Source organism: Podarcis erhardii, assembly GCF_964252035.2.
Source record: "Podarcis erhardii genome assembly, chromosome: 10".
Taxonomy (NCBI): domain Eukaryota; kingdom Metazoa; phylum Chordata; class Lepidosauria; order Squamata; family Lacertidae; genus Podarcis; species Podarcis erhardii.
The window spans coordinates 53,785,216-53,809,868 of NC_138500.1; the positions used below are offsets into that span (position 1 = coordinate 53,785,216).

Consider the following 24,653-nt stretch of genomic DNA (forward strand, 5'->3'; position numbering starts at 1 on the left):
AGGATCCTCAGTTGTTTGTGGGTGGCATGCCAAAACCTACACTGGCCCCAAATCTATTTGCATCGTGCATTTACACTGTTATGGGGGATGAGGCATGATTCATCTTTAAGTCATAAAGATAAAACACAGCTTGATAATATAACTGGAGAGGGCCCATAAGATTTTTCAAAATAAACGTGAGGGACTTGAACTTGCCCATTGACTACATTATGCAGTGCTATAACATTACTCATTTATATTAATTCAGAACACTGTGCATAAAATTGTTTCTGAACAGGAAAGGAAACACCTGTATTCTTAGTGTTACCACGCACACCTTGCTTTTTGTCCCCTTGACGTGCCCAAAAGGCATCTAACAAAAGTTTCAAAACAATATTCTGTCTAAATAGCATAACATGAAAGCAAGTGGAGCAAAGTTTTCTCAGGCTTGGAAACTTTCTGGGCTGGGTTATTATGCCTATGAGCATAATAACTGTTTCTCGGTCTTTCTGTTTATTACCAAGAATAGTAGTGCAGTTCTAGTCTTGAATACACCTCTGGGATTTTGCTAATGTGAGTATGCCTTGCCCTGCTTTAGCCAAGGTGATTGAATCATGCCATAAATTTTGCATGAACATCTAGGTTTTTTTCTATATTCCTTGGTATTCCTAGTTAAAGTACAAACATGTACGTAAAATCTAAAAGAGCAAATCCAATAAAACTTTTTGATGCTGCTTTGGAGTATACTAATATTGTTTTACCTGTCTTTATTACTGAAAGGATTTATTTGTTTGTTTATTTGCCAGCTGGTGTGTAGCACGCTTAGGATTTTGTGCAGTGCTCTTTCACAGTGCAATGACAACTTCATATTGAAGTCAGAAATTCATAGAGGCATAAACACAGCTGCTGATACCCATAAAACAACTTGTTTACAGGGGGAGGCATAATCAGTACTATCAAGTGTTTTGTCAATTACATTAAAAACAGAAACAGAAAACAATATGTATTTGACAGGAGACCATTTTAAGACATTATATTTGCATAATGCACATCTTTTTACGTTGTGCGAAGCAACGAGACACAGAAAGAATGGTATCCATTATTCATGAACTGAAATAAAGCATCGCATGGAAACGCAGGGCTGAGACTCTTCTGATATTTGCAGGCCTGTGTCTTTCTTGCTTGGGAAATTAGGGGCAATTATTGTTGTTTTGCTGTTTAACTACATCTTGTTCCTTGAATGGATGACATCCCTTTCATACGGTCTCCTAGTTAGCGCAGATCAGCACCAATGCTTTTGACATCTCACGATGACATCCCAGGGAAGACATGGTCCTGGCAGATCTGCTCAGCCAACAAGTTAGTTTAAGCAATAGCCATTTGGGTTGGTGACAATCCGTGAGGCTTCCAAAGCAATAACAGGCCTGCTCAGTAGAAGAGCTTCCGATTTGCCTGCAGAAGGTCCCAGGTTCAATCCTTGGCACCTTCAGGTAGGACCAGGAGAGAGCCCTGCCTGATCGTGTGGACAGTACAAAACTGTTCATGAACCAGTGGTCTGGCTCAGTCTAAGGCAGCTCACCATGTTCATGTTTTTTCTCCAACTATTGTGCCCCACTGTGACCTGTTCAGACAGGAACAAGGCTGCAGTCATACAGACACTTGCTTTGGGAGTAAGCCTCGATGATAGGACTTACTTATATGTGAACGTACATAAGATTGGGCTGTAAAAGGTAATTTGAAGATGAATGGGGATAATTTAGTAGTTCATGCCCATGTAAACTACTTGGGTGGCCCAGTGCAGCAGTGCTTTTTCAGGCATTGGGCATGCCTGTGTGCTTACAAAGATTCACTGACTGTGAAAGGGATTAAATCCGTCCACTAGTGTCCTCTTTGCGAAGTTCTAAAACGTGTCCCTATATCTAGAGAGACCTGTGCTGTGCAGTTTGCATGACACTTAATGATTTCTGAGCTATCACTCAGACAATATAGGGTTCGTTCCTGAATATTTGGACACACACCAATATTTATATACACTTAAAGGTAAAGGGACCCCTGACCATTAGGTCCAGTCGTGGCCGACTCTGGGGTTGTGGCGCTCATCTTGCTTTACTGGCCGAGGGAGCAGGCATACAGCTTCCGGGTCATGTGGCCAGCATGACTAAGCCGCTTCTGGCAAACCAGAGCAGCACACGGAAACGCTGTTTACCTTCCTGCTGGAGCTGTACCTATTTATCTACTTGCACTTCGTGCTTTCGAACTGCTAGGTTGGCAGGAGCAGGGACCGAGCAACGAGAGCTCACCCCGTCGCAGGGATTCAAACTGCCGACCTTCTGATCGGCAAGTCCTAGGCTCTGTGGTTTCACCCACAGTGCCACCCGCATCCCTTATATACACTTACACAGGAACAAATATGAGACCAAGCTTAGGATCCTCCTAGTAAACGGAAAATATACCAGTAATGCAGAACAAAGAATATAGGACCCTGTCAGCACTACACATTTAGCACACTTATTGTGCAAGCCAGCAGGACTAGGAATGAAAAGTTAACTACTCTGAGGCTGTGAGCTCACTCAAAAAATAGAGATGTGGTCAGGAGTGCCAACTTGGCCCTGCGACTGTGGGTGGCTGGGGTCATGGGTGTCATGCAGCGTGCATGGCCCTGGCATTGAAATTTGTGGGTGCTCAGGCACCCAGGGCCCCAGGGAGTTAGCACCTATGGGTGTGGTTTGATTTTCATATGCTTCAGATTCATAGGATTCTGCTCATTAATTATTTAATGCTTTTACCCTTCTCAGATCCTAATTGTTATTTAATAAATTTGTTGCCCATCTTTAGCCCAAATACTGCTGTCTGGCTCATCATTTATGTGGGTCTGTGTGCAACTTGCATTTGTACATGCTCATTTTGAGCTAGAACATTAATAAACAATAGCTTCAAGTTTAATTTGTAATTGATCCCTTAATCTGCCCCTTCCTTCTGCAGTTGCTTTTGAGTATCAGCTCAGAGTTTACTGAAAATATTTTTGAAACATTTTATCAACGAAAAAGTAGAAAGTGATGTGCAAGATAAGTAGCTTTCAACTTTACTGCTAATATATGCCAGTGTGTGTCTTCGTGATTCAGTTTGTTTCCTGGTGCTGAACCCTTATGTAGTCATGCTCCAATCTTAATATAGCAAGTTCATCTTGATCAGTGATCTGAAGGACTCATAAGCAAAAGGCAAAGTTAATAATGACCGAGATTTCATTATTTTCTTTTCCCTACCGCACTCAGGAAACTAAATTATCTTTTAGGAGGCAGAACAGATGTATCATAATGTGAATTTTAGAAAACATTTTGGAAGATTAATTCACCAAAATGGGGAAAAACATGTTTCAAGAAGTCAGGTGTGAAGCAAAGCAGAAGTATGAATACTTGGCTTTATTAAAAGGATTGAAATGTGAATTTTATCTGCCCTTATACGTTTCAGCTGAGAATCTGAAATGCTACTATATGGTGTGTACTGTATGTTCCTTGCCATCTGCTGGCAGAAATGTACTGCTTCATGTCCTTAAAATACAGTGTGCCTTTGTCTTTTTGTGAGGCACTGACAAATACTACTTTCATAAGGAGGTTAGAGTCAAAGCCAAGCCACCAATGTGTATTTTAAGAATATTAATACATTGTAACACGTTTTGTTTTGTAGCTGTCACTGAGCTGATGTGTAAAGGTAATATTTCCAGTGCTGCTTAAATACATGAATCGCCTTTCCATAAGGGCTAATTCAGGTGTACCTGAAGCTATTTAATGGGACTAATTTATATAATAGAAAGGTTGGTCTAGTGGTCTTACAATCTCAGGCTCCATCTGCACTATACGTTCAAAGCTGTGGCATGGCACCTTAAACAGTGTGGCTTTCCCTAAGGAATCTTGGGAGAATGGCTACTTCTTGATATGGTCTCCGCTGTTAATCATAAGCTCCTCTCTTCATGTTACAGGTTCAAGGCAACTGGGAACTTTTAACTTCTCCACCCTCAGATAAGGAATGGGTCATTCTGCACCTATGCTAAGGAATTTTACTATCATGATATCTGAGCCTCAGGGTATAGTGGGTTAAACCCATAACCCCTGATGGACAAACAGGTGAAACTATGCATCCCATATAACATGCACAAGTCCATGCAAACAGCCCATCTAAACAAAGCCTAGAAAGATAGGCATTTCAATGCAAGCAAAATGCAGCAGTTCATGACATTAGGCCATCACAGTTGGTATTAGCAAAATACTTGCAACAACTTAAGGAAGGTCGTTGATTGATTGAATTTACATCCTGCATAGCCCGGGTGTGTGTGCGTGCAAACATAGCTACATAAAAAGGTTACAGTGAAAAACATTCTAAAAGCAATTACTATGAAACTCTTTTATTTCAGCCTGTGACATCAGGGTTGCCAGGAAATTTATTCTTCATCCACCAAATGCCTGGGCAAACAGGTGCATTCTTGAATTTCTCCTGAAAGTTAAGAAGGTTGAAGACACATGCACCTCATTGGGGAAAGCATTCCACAGATGGGGGAAACCACTGAAAAGGCCCCGTCACAGGATAGCACCAACAAGGCAGTCCCACCAGCAACACAATCCTATTTTTACCTGTTTACCAGAAGCAAGCCTTGTGGAATTCAAGGTGATTGTGTGTAGGACTGCCCTGTAAATGTATGTTGTGCTGCATTTTAATAGCAGCGAAGAAAGAGGGGGGTTTGTGGCTGGCATTCTGAAAAAGACCAGTTGTACCGATTTAGAGGTGCCATGGAGTCATGCGTGCTTCTAGTAGCAGAATAGGAAGAAGCTACATTAAATTATGGATGCAGAAGCTGGGACGCTTCCATTCCCTTAAAATTAAGCAGCCTTGCTGATGCAACATTTTATTACGGTTAGCTGCATTTACTTTGCATCATGTCAAGGGAATCTGTGACCCATTTTTAAGATTGTTGGCACGAATATTTCGGGGGGGGGGGCTTCCATCACTGTATCTGTGCCACGTCCCTTGCCTTGATTTCTTCGAAGGCAGATGTTCCTGAAATTGTTGTAGTCCTGAAATTCTAAAGAGCGGAAGTAATTCAGCAGTGAGTCACCAGCCACACACCTATGCATGCCTTTTCTCTCATTTTTTTTTTTACATATTTTTTATTAACAATTTTTTGTTTAAATCAGAATATCAATAAAACAATACAATATCACATCTCTTAACATAGATCTTTTCACTTCTTTGGACTCCCTCACATCTCCCGCTCCTGCGTTCCTGGTTATAGTTTTATTCAGCAAATTTATCCCCGTATTTTTAATCTTCATCGCTAATTTTCCAATGTTATATCTCAAATTTTGACTATCGTTTTGTTCAAATCTTAAAAAGTTTAGATATAACCAACATATTCCAAAATTTTTATCATTTCTTAAATTTATCTTATCTTCATAATTCACTTCCTTAAACTCAATGGTGCCCAGTTGTTTATACTCTAGCATCCTTCTTAACATTCATACAATTTACAATATTTTTGTAGATAAATCTTAAATTTCTTCCAGTCTTCTTCCACCGTCTCCTCTCCCAGGTCTCGGATTCTGCCGGTCATCTCAGCCAGTTCCATATAGTCTATCAGTTGTATCTGCCACTCTTCCAGCGTGGGTAGATCTTGTGTTTTCAAATGCCTGGCGACAAGTATCCGTGCTGCTGTTGTTGCATACATAAAAAATGTTCGATCCTTCTTTAACACATTCTGGCTGACAATGCCCAAAAGAAAGGCCTCTGGTTTCTTAGGGAAGGTATACTTAAATACCTTTTTCAACTCATTATATATCATTTCCCAGAAAGCCTTCACTCTAGGGCAGGTCCACCAGAGGTGAAAGAATGTTCCTTCATTTTCCTTACACTTCCAACATTTGTTATCAGACAAGTGGTATATTTTTGCAAGTTTGACTGGGGTCAGATACCATCTATATATCATTTTCATAACATTTTCTTTCAAAGCATCACATGCAGTAAACTTCAGCCCAGTAGTCCACAACCTCTCCCAGTCTTCAAACATAATGTTATATCCAATGTCCTGTGCCCACTTTATCATAGCCGATTTGACCGTTTCATCTTGTGTATTCCACTTCAGCAGCAAGTTATACATTTTTGAAAGTACTTTAGTCTTAGGCTCTAACAATTCCGTCTCTAGCTTTGATTTTTCCACCTGGAATCCTAGCTTTTTATCAAGTTTAAAAACTTCTTTAATCTGAGCATAATGTAGCCAATCTCTCACTTTGTCTTTCATTTTCTCCTGACTCTGCAATTTCCAATTATCTCCATCTTTTTCTAATATTTCCCAATACTTCGGCCATTTGGCCTCCATATTGAGTCTTTTCTGGGCCTTAGCTTCCAATGGTGAAAGCTATGCATGCCTTTTCTCTCAAAAGACCATCACGCATACATCCCCTTTCACCTCCCTGCCCTCCTCCTGCCCTTATACCACCCACTTTCCCACCCCCCAGCACCCCATTACTCCCTGATGTTCTCCATCACCCCTCCAATTTACCAGGTGATGCTCCAGCCAGCCATTGTGTTCATTTCGTAAAAATGCCTCTCTGCTTCACACGGGACCCAGAGGCATTCTGGGCGAATAAAGAAGTGCTGGTGACACCAGGTTCCAGTAATATAATAATAATAATAATAATTTATTATTTATACCCCGCCTATCTGGCTGGGCTTCCCCAGCCACTCTGGGCAGCTTCCAATAAAATATTAAAATACAGTAATGCATCAAACTTTAAAAGCTTCCCTAAACAGGGCTGCCTTCAGATGTCTTCTAAAAGTCTGGTAGTTGTTGTTCTCTTGTTCTCTTTTACATCTGGTGGGAGGGCGTTCCACAGGGAGGGCGCCGCTACCGAGAAGGCCCTCTGCCTGGTTCCCTGTAACTTGGCTTCTCACAGCGAGGGAACCGCCAGAAGGCCCTCGGCACTGGACCTCAATGTCAGGGTAGAACGATGGGCGTGGATACGCTCCTTCAGGTAATCCAGGTTCCAGGTAATCATAATGTGCAAGGAGATGTAAAAATATAGTTAAATAACCCCCTATGCACTGGTTTAATCCTGCATTACAGATTCATACGTACTTACCAGACTTTCTAAATGAAACCTCTGCATTTTGAAAATACTTATATTGTAACTACAGGAAAGCCACTTATGAAGCAGCATCTGCGGGATCAATTACTTCATGCAACAGCTGTGGAGTGGAGGCAGCAATGCTGGGTGTGAGGCTTCAGGCACAAAGAAGAGTCAGATGGTGTCTGGATCACCAGTCATCTCCCGGGAAGCTGCAGCCAGCATTCCAGTAGGTCTTGGCCTATTCATGGGTTTTCCTTTCGTGATGCCTGCCTTTTCTTCCTGCTGGATGGCTTGAAAGCCCCAGATCACTCTAGGTCAGCCAAACCAACCTGTAGCTTATCCATTCATTTATCACCTGTTTAGCCCCATTGCGATATTTTAAAGAACAGTTATTGGGCATGAGGTAGCCAAAACTAAAGTTGGAAATTCCACTGATTGCAGCAAAAGAGTTAAGCACCCCAATAAAACTATGGGGCTTCACTCAGCCATATTATATTTATATATTATATTATATTTTGAGTATCAAATGACAAGCCACATGGCTGCCCCAGAATCCTTGATCTAAAAGACGTCTCCTCTCATTTCAGTGCACAGCCAAGATGCTCTATGAGTTGTCAGGCACAAAACAGTAATGTGTGCAGTTTAAATGCATAGGCGGTAGATGGTGCAAGGGGTGAGAGCCAGTCACTTGAAATTACCAGCATCAAATTTAAGGGGTGCAGAAAACAGAAGCCTCTGCAGAAGCTGTTCTGCTCAAAAGAGCTGCCATTTATTATCCACATAGCAATTCCAATATAAGGATATTCTTCTAAAAGAAAAGACACTTCATGACACTACGCAACTTTATTTTTTAAAAACTGTATAACCATGGTAGGCACAGGAATGATCTATCTAGGAATGATCTATTTTGTGTCTGATAAATGATCATCTAGTGACAGTATTTGGGGACACCGATCAGGGTTAGGCTCATCACTGAAAGGGAGTTATGTTTGCTGAATAAAAAACACATACTAAGGGCAGATTTGAATGAGTCAACACTAGTAACTTAGTAGAATTTTAACAATGGTCTTTTACTCATCACCTCCCAGCTATTTCATCATATTCATTTTTAGCCAATCTGCAAGTGAATTTAGGGAAACATTTTATCTATCCTTGTCTTAAAAACCTGGGAAATGCATGTTTTTGTGCATCACAGTGGGTTTCTTTGTCCCCTCCTCCACAGCTGCCACACACGGCAGTACCTAAATTCCTGTTCTTGAATACTCAAAACAAAACTCAGCGTTTTTTCTTCTTTTACTACCAATATTCCCTGTTCAGACCTAAGAAGATTTGGCAGTCAACCCCGCCTAAATCTCTTTAGAATTTTTAAATATAGGAGTGGCCCACAATAGATCCTAAGAGTGCAAACTGCAGTAGCCACAAGTTCCACTTGTCTGAATATTTGCATTGGAAATTCAGAAACTCTCCACATTACAAATAATTTATTGCATTTTCAGTTGGCGCTCTCTTGAGCCTTCACACTGTTGTTTTTTGGTTGTTACTGTTCAACGCACTGCACTCTAGTGTTTTATTTTCAGTTTTGGGGAGGGGGGGTTGTCGAAGATGATTGAATGTGTTGAACAAAGACGTGTTCATTGAAATTATTTAACTTCCCAAGTTGTTTATGTTGGACTATTCATGGGAACATAATATGCCAAATATGCAGGTTTAATTCTGTTCATTGTGCACTTAGTGAATATGATCATGGCTGAATAAAGTTTGTGTTGCGAAATCCCACTAATGTTGCCAAGAGAATTTGGTTCCTAATCAACAGCTGGCTTATTGCTTCTAGTAGAAACATTTTTCCAATTAAATTCTTTCAGAAGACATTTCTTGGCACATTAGCATGCTGTTTATGCTGTGGTACTTTTCACAAGGCATTATGCAAAGGATGTGCATATGAAACGCTGAGAGATGACAGGCTGCTTTAGGACTATGCCACAAGAAATGGCTTACATTAACTATTTCCTACCATAAACCCATTCCTCTTCACCTCAAATGTTTAAACAGAAATGTGCTAACTGCATATATGTATTAACACAGAGCAATATTTATGTCTACATAATATCCAAATGGAAGGAGGCACCTGCAACAGCACAGACCTGCTTTTTCCTGTTTAGATCAGAGTCTCCCAACACCTTAAATATGAATGAGGCATCCCATTTAAGAAAAATGGCAAACAATGCAATCTGATGAATGCCTGCTAAGAGGAGCTCCATAAAATGCACAGTGTTGAACACTAGAACAAGTTAATCACATGCCGCAAGCAGGCTTCCCTTCACTAAGGCTGAGGAGGGCAACATGTAGCCCAGGCATAGGCAAACTTGGCCCTCCAGATGTTTTGGTACTACAACTCCCATCATCCCTAGCTAACAGGACCAGTGGTCAGGGATGATGGGAGTTGTAGTCCCAAAACATCTGGAGGGCCGAGTTTGCCTATGCCTGATGTAGCCCTTGGCCTAATATAATGTGGGAGGGCGAGGGGTGGCTGAAAGAAAAGGATGCATTGTCCACTTTCTGCTCTGGCCTGCCCACTCCTGGCATGCCCCATGGGGGAAAGGGTCTTAGCAAAGAAAAAAAGAAAAGGTCCCCCCACCCTTGCCTTAGGGGCATTACTGGGCCCTTGGCCCAGTATACCTGAAGGAGTGTCTCCACCCCCATCGTTCAGCCCGGACACTGTGGTCCAGCTCTGTGGGCCTTCTGGCGATTCCCTCCCTGCGAGAAGTGAGGTTACAGGGAACCAGGCAGAGGGCCTTCTTGTGGAATGCCCTCCCATCAGATGTCAAGGAAAAACAATGACCTGATTTTTAGAAGATACCTGAAAGCAGCCCTGTTTAGGGAAGTTTTTAATGTTTGATCTTTTACTGTGTTTTTAATATTTTGTTGGGAGCAGCCCAGAGTGTCTGGGGAAACCCACCCAGATGGGCAGGGTATGTATGTATAAACAAATACTAAAGTCAATAGTGTGGGTATGGGGCAATTTTTATCAGGACTGCCAGGTAGAGAAAAAGGTTAAATACACCTGCAAACATGGTGCTGCCCTAATTCTGACAAGCCCATGCCTCTTAAAATATGTAAATATACCTTTAACATAACATGTGCTTTGGTCCCCTAATAAATGAATGCTGAAGGTGCAGAGGTTTTAGATTTCTCGGAAAACTAGTATATTAACTATCAAATGATAGTTACAGATTTATAAGCAAAGATCCCTTTACCCTGTGCAGTCAATATAGCTTGTCCGGAATACTGTACAGAAGCTTTCAAGCAGCTTTTGCATCTTGTGGCTGTAATGCAAGCAGCTTGCTATTCCCACAAAGAACAAACTTGAGTAGTCCAAGTAGTGCAGCATTTCTTAAATGCTGCTCTGTCTTAATATCCACTTAAGACAAATCATACAGGATCCATATTTATTATTAGGCTATCAAACAGTTGCAGAGGAAATACAATGGTACTGCAAGTAAATGCAGTTTATTTCACTAAACTTGAGTAAACTAAGCTGATGGATCTTAAGCAGGGGCCAAGCAAACTTTTTCAGCAGGGGGCCGGTCCACTGTCCCTCAGACCTTGTGGGGGGCCAGACTATATTTTGGAAAAGAAAATGAACGAATTCCTATGGCCCATAAATAACCCAGAGATGCATTTTAAATAAAAGTACACATTCTACTCATGTAAAAAGACCAGGCAGGCCCCACAAATAACCCAGATGCATTTTAAATAAAAGGACACGTTCTACTCATGTAAAAACACTGATTTCTGGACCATCCGCAGGCTGGATTTAGAAGGCGATTGGGCTGGATTTGGCCCCCAGGCCTTAGTTTGCCTACCCATGATCTTAAGCAGAGTATTATTTTCATAGTCTATGGTCAATTGCCTCCCGCTTACAAAATGTCCTTGCTGCAAGGTGCAGCTAGTATAACACCATATTGCGGAACCATACAGAAGAGGAGATTTCACCCCTCCCATATCCCATATCCAAGAATCTCCTGACGAGTCTGCTGATTCTCCAGAGAGGAGGAGCAGTGTTCTGCTTTCTACTTATTCAGCTCCAGCACCAAGTCAGTCGGTGTGTCTGTGTCGGAGAGAGAGAGACTGAGTGTTAGAGATCGTGTGTAGAGATAAGGTTGCTGCTAAGAGCAGCTGCAGACACTCAGTGCAGCATTCATTTATGCTTAGACCTATTTAGCTCTGTATATAGTTTTGTATTATAGTTATAGTTATAGAATAAAAGAAGATATTCTACAGAGCTGCTCTCCGAGTCATTTATACACTGCCAGACTCTGCTATACTCTGCTGTGCGACGACTGTATTGTGGAAGTGAATCCGGTGCTCACAACTCCAAGCTGTGAGTCCACAGCACTTTGACCTGTTCCTGTCTGAAAGGTGGTCTCTGGAAGTGCTACCCAGCTCGCCTAGCCCAGTCGGGGTTGAAGTGCATGAGTCCAGTTGGTGACACTGGCTCAAGGGCGATGCTGACAAGCTACTCCTTTGAGGTTTGGTGCAAGAGTGTTGCATGCATGGCTGCCACAGCATTGCGGTGTGTGATGCAGAGCTGTATTATGGACTGCATACATAGCTTTATCTCGGCTGAAAGATGCTGCTTGAAATAAAAGGAAGCAATCTTTTAAACACTCCTCCTAACTGGTCACATGGGTTTCCTTTCTATGAAAACATGCTAATAATATGAAAGAACAGGTCTTAAGGTGTGACATCTGAAGAGCTGAGCGCCTAATGCACTAAAGATCAGGTATGAGAGGCAGCAACCTGTTTTGGCATCTGTTAAATACTTAATGATTTAAGTTTGTTTCTGCTGATCTTAATACCTTGGTTTTAGTGATACACTGATTTGATACTTTTTATATTGTGGATTTCCACATTTATGATTTGAATATAGTATTTTGACATTTTTGTAAGCTGCCGTGGAATTTAATCATGAAGGGTGGTATATCAACATTTTCACCTGCACCCGCTGAAATGAGATTCACATGAGGTCCCCCTCCTTTGTACTAGAATTTAGTTTCATTTTCAAAGGATCCTGGTTTGTCATATACAAACCAGGGACCGTGTGATTTAAAACTTAACTCTGGTCAATTTCTAAGCAAACCAACTTCAAACAAAGCTAGCTTGTTTAATTAGCCGGTGCTTATTTTAAACCAGTCTACAAACAAGGATTCATCGAAAGTGAAACTAAATGCTAGCGAATTCTATGAGCTAGGCAGGGTTTCCTAAACTTGGGTCTCCAGCTGTTTTGGGACTACAAATCCCATCATCCCTAGCTAGCAGGATCAGTCAAGCACATAATGCAAAACCATGGTTTTAGCAGTGAGTGCAAAGCAGCCTTTTGTCTAGCTGTCGAGAGCCAGTGTGGTGTAGTGGTTAAGAGCGGTAGTCTCGTAACCTGGGGAACCGGGTTCGAGTCTCCGCTCCTCCACATGCAGCTGCTGGGTGACCTTGGGCCAGTCACACTTCTGTGAAGTCTCTCAGCCCCACTCACCTCGCAGAGTGTTTGTTGTGGGGGAGGAAGGGAAAGGAGAATGTTAGCCGCTTTGAGACTCCTGAAGGGGAGTGAAAGGCGGGATATCAAATCCAAACTCTTCTTCTTCTTCTTCTTCTGTCTCATTCCCAGGTAGAAAATAAAGGTCAGGTCATTCATGAATGTTACTTTCAGTCAATCTTATTGTGGTTTTTATTTTGAATATAACAAATAATAAAACAAACAAAAAGACCATGAAACTGAATACCTGAAAAGGTAACAGAATGTAGAACTTGAGAAATCAAAATTTAAAAAGAAGCATACAAAAAAGCCACATATATTTAAACGATCCGTTTATAGAACAAATTCAATAAAAAAACTGAGTGGTAACAATGGGGAAAAAAATAAGAGCAATGTTATCCATTTGCTGCCAATAAACTCCTTTAACACTCTGGTTTAGCTCAATGTTAGTCAGAATAGCATTTTTTAATCCAAAGGAAGCGCAATGTATGCAACAGAAATGTTTCATTTTCAGTGTTGAGAAAGTTTCAAAGCACTGCTAAAGAAATTAGAACAGATGAAAGTGCAATTGTATGAGAAAGGAAATGGCTTCCTCCTTTTGCCGAGATCATTTATCTGCTTTTCAATTAGATGGAAACTATTTGGAGACATGAACATTTGCACGTTCTAGGAAATGTGAAGTATAAAACGGAAGCAAAATGAAATGTAAAGAGCCAAGCTAATCTCTGCACAGAACCATGCCATTCTCAAACAATATCAAAAGAATCACACAAAACGTTGGGTGTCAGTAAATCATTTACTTTCTAGTTTATTCACTCCATTCAGCATAATGTGATGTAGGTTGTTGGAAACTATTAATCTGGAATCAAATATGACGTTTCGGCTGAACCTGCACTTGAAAATAGAAACCCAGTAACACTTCGTCAGGGTAGGAATATTCTTGAATTCATTTGGGCCTGCTTGCCTGTCTAATAAACATCATATATTGGTGACAAGTCATTCAACTTGTTCAATGTCTTCCTTTGCCTCAGATTCTGACATCCCTCAGTTAACTGTGCACATGTTTCATTTCATTTTGGAATAAACAGCAATCCTTGACTTTTGATCACACTTCCATCCCAGTATAATAGTTGTGGGAGAAGGGGGCCCTGATATTCGTTACTATTTGTGCCAGACAAACCTACAGTTGATCTCACCAGCATCTCTTCATTATCTCTCTGTGCAAACATCTAGTTTAGGAACATAGGTATCCTCAGGTTATTAGTTTCACTGGGGTTGGCTATGCAAGAGAAGAAATTGCTACCAATAAATTCTGGAATCTGTAACACCATGATCTATGTGAGAGAAAGGTTTGTTTAGTGCAGAAATATTATTAAATGGCCGTTTTCAGCTAATGTTCTATGGCAAATTGCCTGGATATGTGAATTGCTCTTAATGCATTAAATAGTGAATACTTGTTTTGCAGTGCTTGACAGGTAGCTAAAAATAATAAAACTTTCCCTTAAAAAAGTTAATGTAAGAATTTGGATGTGTAGTCACATTTATACATGTAGTCACTGTTATACATACCCACTACCATCCTTGCACTGGGCTGCATATATGCTATACCTTTAAAGCACATTTGAAGCACATTTCCCCCCTCAAAGATTCTAGGCACTGTAGTTTGTTAATGGTTGCTTGAAATTGTAACTGTGAGGACTAAACTATGGCGGCCTATGATTCTTTGAAGTGGAACATGTGTTTCAAATGTGCTTTCAAGGCACCGTGTGTCTCAGTATGTGTTCTTTCATGAAGCAGAGTTTTGATATAATTTGATAGATGACAGAGAAACTTGACACTTGAACTTCCACATGGAAAGTAAACGTGTGGGGGTGTGATACTAGTTTACAGGGATTTTAGTTTTAAGATCTGGCAGTTCTAGCAAAGTGATAAAAGTATTTGTGGATGATAGCTTTTATTTAAATGAATAGAATGAGCCAAAATCCAACAGCTGGAAATATTCAAAAGGCAGTTACAGTACTGATATCATCTCTCTCATATGACCACCTTTTTCAACCCCTTCCAGTTTTGGAATTTAAATGATTAAGGCCAGATTTTGAAGCTTCAAGGAGGCAAAAACATATATTATTTTCCACAAACAGCCTTTTGTGTTCCCTTACATTAAGAAAGATAATGTGCTTCAGTCTGAGGAGAGAAATAGATTTCAGGAGATCGTTACCACCTGATTAATATAAGTGAAGACAACAAAGCTGGTCTGATACCAAGCCAACTTTGTTGAATTCAACAATAGTGAATTCAAGGCCCTGCCTATCTTTGTATCATTTTTAAGTGAGGCCATTACAAACTCTGATGAAGATATTAACTATGATATCCAAGATGAAACATGATAGCTTGGATCCAGATTTTGCTACTGCTTAGTGGAGTTCCACAGGGGGTGTTCCACTGGTAGAAAGTGGGGAATATTTTTGCTGAGCTTCCTTTTCCTGTAGCCCTTTGCATCCTCCAAAAACCTGTGCCAGAGCATTGGAAGGAATTCTAAATCTGTAATACCATGATCTATTGGAGAGAACAGCTTCTGAACTGGATCAAAAGCCTTCCACTGATGGAAGGAGTCTTTCTGCTCATGGATGGCTAAGATTTGGGTCCAACCTCATGCCTTGCCATCCAAAGAATACTTCTGACATCAATGACAGTTGTTTCCATATATATGCATCTTGTAAGGTTGCTGTTCTTACATGGAATTCCAATAAAAAAAGCTATCAAACTTACATTCACTTAAGCATTCCTGGACTGCTACTAGCTTCCTGACCTGGTTCTTTGCTTTGTTTTAATTTCAGTTCATTGTTATTTCTGGAAGCCTGAAATTTATCAAAGCAACGTATGATCATAATTACTTCCTTTTATATATGAGTTCCAAGTGGTGTGCTGAGAACACATCAGGTATTTAACAGTAAAAAGCATGGAAACTGTGCCAATTTAAATCAATTTGTGCAAGTGCGCAGACAAACCAGTCTCTCAAGGACATGGTCATGTTTCATAACTTTCATGGAATTCAGATTCAGCTCAGTAACAATTAACACTTTTGCTGCTTTTTGTTTTCTAATGAGGTTTCTAAACCCTTTGCAAATACTTTAGTTGCTCGGGACAATGAGCAAAGGGAATATAGCTACAAAAGTAGCAAAGTTTCTTCAAACAGTAAACTGTTAAAAATAAAAATCAGTCATATTTTCTATGAGTTCCCAGTTCTTATCATCTTTGGTTCTTAAATTAAGATCTGACGAGTTTGAAGCCTTGTCCTGTGTCCAAAACTGTGGGAAGAAACCAATTCATCTTAAATCTTTTCAAACACCTAAAGCAAGCTTTGCAAACCCAAAAGATATTAAGACCACAGAACCAGTTTGCCAGATGAATCAGTGGGTAAGTGATGCGTGGGAAATATATCATCCAGTGTTTGGCAACATCACTTTCACTTGGCAAGTGCAATGTGTAGTCACTCCACCGCTTTGACACGCCATACATGGCTTTCACAGTACGCCCTTTTTCAAACCAGCTGATGTCATTGTCAGGATTACAGTTGTATTCAACCCATTCTCTGGTAAAATCACCAAGGTGCGGGAGGTCTGACTCTTCTGTGTCTACCACTTTGGCCAGTTCTGCTCCTTGAACTGCAACATACTGGTCGCTGACTTTTCTTACTTCTTTAACCCACGGCTGAGAGTTCTCACAGTCCAACAGTATAATAAGCCGTGAACAAAAAGAGCCATTCTTTTCTCTCCACCATTCTATAAGTGTGTCGAGCCGTAATGCATCACCACCTGTGGGGAAACCAGAAATATAATTGTTACTGAAAATGAAACATTGACATGGGAGCTTAGCTTCTAACACAGCAGGTTAGGATGTAAAATACTTGCGGAACATATTGAATTTCTACAGTGTTCTCATATTCAGATCCATTTCTAGACTGATTGCATATGAAAAGGGTGCCGTGCACACTGGATTGAAGCTGTGAATGCTAGTGAATAGAGGACCCAAGCTATCAACTGTGACAAAAATAATAATTAAAAGAATAATTACCTGTTTGGGCCCAGAAACTGAAAATATCCCTCCAATCCTTGCACCTATGGTTAATTCTGATCATAGCTGAGAAATTCATGCTTTTGGCTCTAACTTAGGAAAGGCATTCAGGAACCACTTAAAAACTCACTTCTGCTTAGCTTTTTAATCCCTTGCAAATGTCTAAAAACTGTGACCCTTCACTAAAAGTCCATGCATCTAAAATGAGCAAGATGCCTTCGGCATGACCAGGTTTCCATGCTCTTGCTAGTAATTTCCATTTTGATCCTAAAAGAAGCAGCATGATATATAACCAGAAGTAACTGGAGCAGCCACCCTAACTCTTAAGTAGCAGAAGAGCCACTCGGGGGAGCAGCTGACTTTTAATTAGGAGAGATGTTGCCCTAGGGCTTTCATCAGTTCTTTTAGGAACTGCGATAAAAGAAAAACAAAACAAAACTCTGAACTCCTCGGTTGCGCTAGTCTAGAAAAATGGTCAGCTTCCAGTGGAATTTTCTTATTTAATTAATTCACAAAGTGCTACCACAAAGCAACGTTTAAGAAACAATGCATGTGCTTTTGTAAACCAAGAAAATATTTAATAAAAAATATATTTTTTAAAAAACAACAACAATAAGGATTCCAGTAATTCATTTGTAATGAACAAAATAAATGGCAAATCTCCCTTTGTTTGTGCATTTCGGTAACTGACTGAATGCTATCGAGTAATATTGTTAAAATAGAGATGTTCTGGGGCCTCTCCAATAATAGTTTCAAAAGCCTGAAAGAACACTGCTGATTATATTCAGAGTTTCTGGGCCTAAGTAAGGAAACACTACTTGAAAAGCACATACGTTCCCCCCCTAAAATCACATGCTGTGAACAGAATCTTTAAATAAAACAAACTGTCCACATACTTCTCTTAACACAATATAGCTACTTCCTGCTTTCTCTATTTGCTCCATACAAGTGCTGTAATTCTAAGCAGAATACATTATTATACACGCACATTTGAAGAGGTGGCAATTAAGCAGGCAGTTCCAGTAATACAGACAAAGCTTTACTGCCCAAACCTTGATGCTGCATTCAGTCAGTGAACTCAACTTTCCAAGCTGTTTTGCTGCTCATGGTTTATTTATGACTACTTAGCAGTTTATTTTACACACCACTGTTAAACTACCAAGCCTCCAACAATGAAATAACATCATTAGACAAGTTCAACACAGTAAACCTTCCTTAAAGATGTCATTAGAGTCCTCAGTCTATGCTGCTCTGCTACACAGTTATTCCTCAGAGGATCCTTTACATATTAGAATACTAACTGGATGTTTAGATTTTCATTCTCACCAAATCTTTTTAGGAGACTCGATACACTGTCTTGAATCCAAAGAACTGGGCATGAGCTGAAATTCTCTTACCTCCCCTCTCCTGCAGGATACATACCATTAATGACGGCATGTTCTACCTAGCCCGGGATATCAAGGACTGATAAAAGTGGCACACAATATCAGCCACACTTCAGTTCTGAATTCTGGTTGTATTCAAAAAGCAGGGATAGACTGTATGCTATGGTTTTCACTGTGAGAGCGAAGTGAGCTGATCAAAATCAATCTGTCACTAGTGCCCCTTTCCTTCTTCTGATTATGCCATATTTTCTTTAATGCAAATTCTGTGAAGTGCCTAAATACAAGCTTCGCATATGACTGTCAAGGAACTTCTTCCTGTTCCTCCGTTATCACTTTCTCTTGACATATAACTTGACATTATAACTGCTCCGAACTTTGTGTTAAGCGTCTTCAGATAAAAGCAACTGCATGGAGTGCTTTTAGTCAGCTACAACTAACTGAAATTGAGGCAATAATCTTGCACTCCTTTGCAATTTCCAGTTCTGACTATTGTTAACAGACACTAGCTTAGATTCTTCAGTTATACTACTGCAGTGCCATTTCCATGAATGCATCTGCAAAGGTGGAATAGTATAAAATTGGGGGAAAACCAGAAATAATACAACATGAAAGAAGAGCAAATAACATCTCACTCCAAGCTGTTTGTGCTGGTTTTGTAGTCTGGAAATTCTTCAAAGAAACTAATAAGGGCAAAATTCAAAATATTGTGGTGTTTTGAATGAATATGCCGCTTCCATGGCAACTTTTCAAAAGGTGTAATAATTAGTTAAGATTCCATATGAAAATTTCTAACACTTCATAAATCAAATGCACAAATGAGATTTTAAAACCCTTTTCTACTCCCTCTATCTTTGATCTACTCATAGTATTTATGATTCAAATGGATAATAAATTTCACAAATATCAAGTATCTAATCTTAAGACTTAAATATTCTTAAAGACAAAGAAATCAGGATTATGAAAAGCTTCAAACGTAGAATACCTGCAAGCGCCCATTCTCCAGTGCTGTGAGAATGGCCACTGTAATATAACACATAGGTATCATGTCTGGGTCCATCAGGGGTCCGAAGTTCAAGAAAAGATTTTAACTTAGAATGAAGGGTGTCAAAAGAAATTCCACTTGTTGAATAATCACAGCCGTAAGTCTCTATCATATGATATGCAAAGAACCTTTGGATAGCATTAAGCATGCCAGTGGATCTCAAATTTAGCTCTTGTACATGCTCAGGTGGAAGCAGTGTTGCTTGACCATCAGGACTAGAAGAAACAGAGGGGAGAGAAGAAGAAAAAGGGAGAAATTAGCTTTTGTCATTAATGGAGGTAGTCCTTATGTTGCAATAATGGAAGTTACTCCTGTGTTACGTTGTTCACTACCCACAGCTGAGCTTTGAACCACTTCACCACTGTGCGGACTTACTTAGTTTAATTTAGAATGTTCAGTTACAAGTGTCTTAAAACAGGTCTCTAAATCACTGAGAAGGTCTGTACTACTTAAACAGTTCTCATTTAGGTGGTAAATAATCCTCTATTACCTACGAATTTAAATAGCTGCCAGGTACATTCTTAACTAGCTTAACTGGTCTTATAAACAGAGTTCGGGAGGTGATCACCCACCCTGTGCTCCACAACCATGATGAGCTTTACCCATCCTCTTCTTCCACATGTTCACTCCAACAGCAACCCCCATTCCACAAAGATGAGGTTGCACAGCACAGCGCACACAGATGGATGCAGCTTTATCCTTCTGTCTCCCTTACAAATACAGAACTGAAGTCCCTCAGCAGAGTGTCCAGGAGCCTGGTCATTTGCCAGGGGGGCATTACACCAATTATTCTTCCCCCCGCCCTACAAAAAACCCTCTCTCTTTGTTCTCATAATGTTTAGTGTATTTTCTTATTAACAAATGTTAAGGCGGAAAGGCAGACAAATCATTACATCCACACACATAGTGGCTTGGCTCCTAACTATACTCCTGCCAGCAAGCATGGGGAACCCTATGTTTCCCCATGCCCCCTGGAAATCTGCTCCTATGCACTCTGAAATTTTGCTCCAGAGGGTTGGGTGAACTTCCAGAACATGATGGGGGTACTTGCAAAAAATTTCTTCCACCAGTTGACCCTCCAGTGGACTTAAATCCCTTCTTTTCACAGAGGGCACCTGAGGAGCTAAGTCAATATATTTAACTTTTCAGAGTGCCATTAGGACAAAAGACGGGTGTGTGTGTGTGAAGTTAATCCAAATCTAAGTCAACAAATTAGTATTTAGTACAGTGGTACCTCTGGCTACGTACTTAATTCGTTCCGGAGGTCCGTTCTTAACCTGAAACTGTTCTTAACCTGAAGCACCACTTTAGCTAATGGGGCCTCCCGCTGCTGCTGCGCCACCGTCGTGTGATTTCTGTTCTCATCCTGAAGCAAAGTTCTTAAGCCGAGGTACTATTTCTGGGTTGGCGGAGTCTGTAACCTGAAGCATATGTAACCTGAAGTGTATGTAACCCGAGGTACCACTGTATTTAGTTGGTGAGGGAGAGACTGAAGTTGGTCTAATAACTTCACCTAATAAGATGTCTGCATTAACTGTTGACTTGTAAGGCATAATACCTGCAGAAATTGGTAGGAATCACAACTGCATAGCCAACACATGTTCCTCCCAAACAGTTGCCCAGTTCATGATATAGTCCATGAGCCATGGATTCTAGTGGCAAGACAATCAGAAACACACTCATGAAGATCCCATTGAATTTCTAAAATAAAAACAGATGCAATCATTAGATATATTATAGCAATTAGCACATATAAATGAAAAATCTGTAATTCACAAATTTTCCTCAGCAACCCTACTGTAAATAGTTCAGTAGTGCTAACAAGATTACTGTGTGGAAGTATATAATGGATTGCATGAGGAAACATGAAAACAGCCTTGAAAATAGCAAAATATATTGATTTATTGTTGCTTATTAGAAAACTTACATGCCACCTTTCCAGTTCTAAAATGAAATATTCATGGTAGTAAAAATGGTAGCATTGCAAACTTATTGTGGGATAGTTAAGAATGAACAACCAAGGCTGCAATTAATTTCTATATGGAAAAATGAAGGGCTCTTGTATATGCATTCTAAAATAAAACTAGCTTCCAAACTATCATACAAATTGTCATTTATGTTGAGCATAAAGTAACATCATCTGGTGTCTTCAATCAATTGCTGTAAACTGGCCACATTTTGCAGTTCATCTAAGCCACTGTGGAATAAAATAATGATAATAATAGTAATTGTATTATTTACATGCCACCCATCTGATTGGGTTGCTTGTTTGGTATGTTCAGGGACTGTACTACACATTTGATGCAGTAACTTGCTACATGCCATGAATTTTGATACAAAATTCCCCCATTCTAAGAGCAACAGAAGAGGACGTAAAACCATTATAGCATACCTGCCAACATACAGTACCCAAAACTGCTGTTGAAAGAAGGCTAAAAAATACAAGTTGCTCTGAAATTAAACAAAAATGACGCATTCCTTTTGATGCCATAACTCTATCAAGGCTGTTGTTCTCTGTCCTGTGTGTATAATATATTTTGTGGCAGTCATTTAATTTTGTATGAAATCCCCAGAGAGTTATAAGAAAAATGATGTGGCAGACCATCCAGAAAATTCCAAAAATGGAAAAGCCAGGTATCACAAAATACCAGACATCCAAATCGCCTAGTTTCAGGGCTGAAAGAATGAAATAAATAAGTTCGATAAGGCCAACAAAAATGACTGAAAATCTCCGGCATACTCTACCACGATACAAATAGGGTTTCCAGCGTTCTGTAACTGAAAGTCCACTGAAGTAGATGTCAAGAAGAGGATCCGTTATTAGACAGCTGAAAAAGCATCCCAAGGCGAATGGGTTCGTTGGTATGAGTAGGGATGGAAAAAATAACCAAGAGGAAAGGACTCCAAAGATTACCAAATTTGGAATTGCCAGGAAAGACTTCATCCGTAAGTCAATAATCAGCATTGCCAAAGCCACCACCAACAAGATAATACTCATGGATTTTTGGACCAGCATAGTTGTGCTGGCAATTGCAAATCCAACCAGCTCAAGAAATTCAACTGTTGTCAGCAAAGTTGGTCGATGATGAATACAGCCACATATCCTCTGCACGAAAGCAAACAATATTCTTATGATTATGGAAGACAGCAGCAAATATTTGGTTGCTGCTTCTTTCACATCATTTTTAAAAGAATCATTATCAAGAAAACAGAGAAGGCCAAGTAAAAATCCAAACCAAAGATTAGAGAGACTTAAACTTGCTGCTTCCATTGAAAAATAGTAATAAAGTATACTGGCAATTCCAAGAACAAAAAGTCCCAGGATAAAAATTACAAGTATTAATGCATCTGCTGTCTGCTCCCACCTGACATAAAGGCCCATACATATTGCAACCAATAAATTAATTCTGGCTAAATAGCCCAGATACCGGACAGATGAGTGCATGTTCACTTCTCGGTTTGCCTCATCTAGTCTTGTCATTGCTGCATAGAGACAGTGGCTAACACAGTAACGCAATGATCTACACATGTATGCTGACTCGTAGTGATTGCATCCAGTTCACAGGAAATAACTGTTTGAATTTCCTCCAATAAACATGAAGCAAAAGCAGCCTCCTGTAGCGTTGCTTCATCAATAACTGCCAGGGATTACTGACGTACTGAAAGAAAAAGAAAAAAACACATTAACTTCAAGTTACACATTTCAAACAAGTTTACAGATAAAGTAAATAGGCATGCTTCTATAGTTATTATCAGCATTCAAATACTTAATATTCTAATTTTGGTATGATACATTAACAGTAATGCAGATCATATGTAAATCTTGTTTAAAAATACGTGCTCACAAGTGGCACCTACTCTAGATTCTGAATCTACAAAAATCCATGTTTTAAACATTACAGGAATATAAAGTTGAACAGCCAAGTTGGTCTGAATGAACCATCGTGTCTTTTGCCAGAAACTGAAGCCTCTTTCAGTCTGATGGACTTTTAATGTTTTGCACCTAATTTTAATGCTGAGTGCAACATATATATATATATACATACACACACACACACACACACACACATATATATATATACACACATATATATACATATACATATACATATACATATACACACACACCCTTCCTGCTATTAGGTTTCTCTGTTTGTTTTATTTGTCAGATTTCACCATAAGATCCTAGGGCAAGTTACAACGATATACAATATACATTTACAGTGGTACCTCGGATTACATACACTTCAGGTTACGCACTCCACTAAGCCAGAAATAGTGCTTCAGGATAAGAACAGAAATCAGGCTCCGGCGGTGTGGCGGCAGCGGGAGGCCCCATTAGCTAAAGTGGTGCTTCAGGTTAAGAACAGTTTCAGGTTAAGTACAGACCTCCGGAATGAATTAAGTACTTAACCCGAGGTACCACTGTATTATAAAAATAATCGAAACCATCACAATAAAAATAAGTAAAACCATTCCAAAATAAACTCTTTGAAGTTAAGATATATTGCATAGCTTTCAGCAAAAGAGGTGGTTCCACCATACAATATATCTTAACTCCAAAGAGGTGCATCTCCAGCATGCAGTGAAAGCAGTATCATGAAGATGCTAGACTCACCTTTGTGGTGAGATTTATATCTATTTCCCCTCCTTTTGTTTGCTTTTGTATTTTTAAATGCGTGGATCACTCAGAGCTCAACTGGGTGGCAGATATTTTTTTTTTAAAGCTAAATAATGTAAATCTGCGTAACCCCTCCTTTATTGTTAAAAGTGCACACCTTGGCAGGCATAGGCAAACTTCAGTCCTCCAGATGTTTTGGCCTACAACTCCCATCACCCCCAGCTAACAGGACCAGTGGTCAGGGATGATGGGAACTGTAGTCAAAAACATCTGGAGGGCCGAAGTTTGCCTATGTCTGCCTTGGAGTTTTGATATCAAGCCAAACACGCTTCCCGCCCCCTCTCATTCCTCTCCCTTCGTTGAACACCGAACCTGAGAAATAATTCCGAAGCTCCATTTTTGGAAATTTCCTAGAGGGAGCCTCGATATTGTTGCTTCTTGCGTTCTAACAGACCTGGAGAAGAGCCCCTGCTTCAAACCTGAAAAGAAGAGGGGGAAACTTCCTTCCTGAGTGAAAAAAAAGAAAAGTGACGTCGCGCCAGGTGCGCTGAGATGCAGGGCAACCTGGGCGCGTCTACGCGGCGTCTGATTGGCTCCCTCCCCATTCACTCAACTTTCTTTCCCTTCCCTCTCTACAGGCCTCTTTCCAAAAGTCTGCGCTAGTTCGGGAACCGCTTGTGGGGCGGGGGGCGGACCTTGGGGGGAGAAACCCATCGCAAGGCCCGGACTGGATAGACAGACAGACAAGAGGAGCGCCTTCCTTTCAGCAAACGGCCGGGCGGAGAGAAGAACCGCCCCCTCACCTGCCCAACCGCCACTTGTAGCCGAGGCTGGGCAAAGGCGCCGCTCACTTCTGAGGGGAGGCTCCCCCTCCCCACCAAAGTGTGAGGGAGGAGAGGCCGAAACC

General features: G+C 40.4%; 1 protein-coding gene across 1 annotated transcript; it reads right to left on the bottom strand.

The window, feature by feature from the left end:
- Positions 1-12,939: 12,939 nt before the first annotated feature.
- TMEM168 (transmembrane protein 168) lies at positions 12,940-22,821 on the bottom strand. Its single transcript, XM_081877934.1, has 4 exons — positions 21,518-22,821; positions 20,684-20,826; positions 19,066-19,340; positions 12,940-16,439 (listed from the first exon to the last, which is right to left on the bottom strand). Exons 1-4 carry the CDS (start codon positions 22,652-22,654, stop codon positions 15,892-15,894), a joined length of 2,103 nt encoding a protein of 700 aa, XP_081734060.1. The 5' UTR covers positions 22,655-22,821; the 3' UTR covers positions 12,940-15,891.
- Between the last annotated feature and the right edge of the window lie 1,832 nt (positions 22,822-24,653).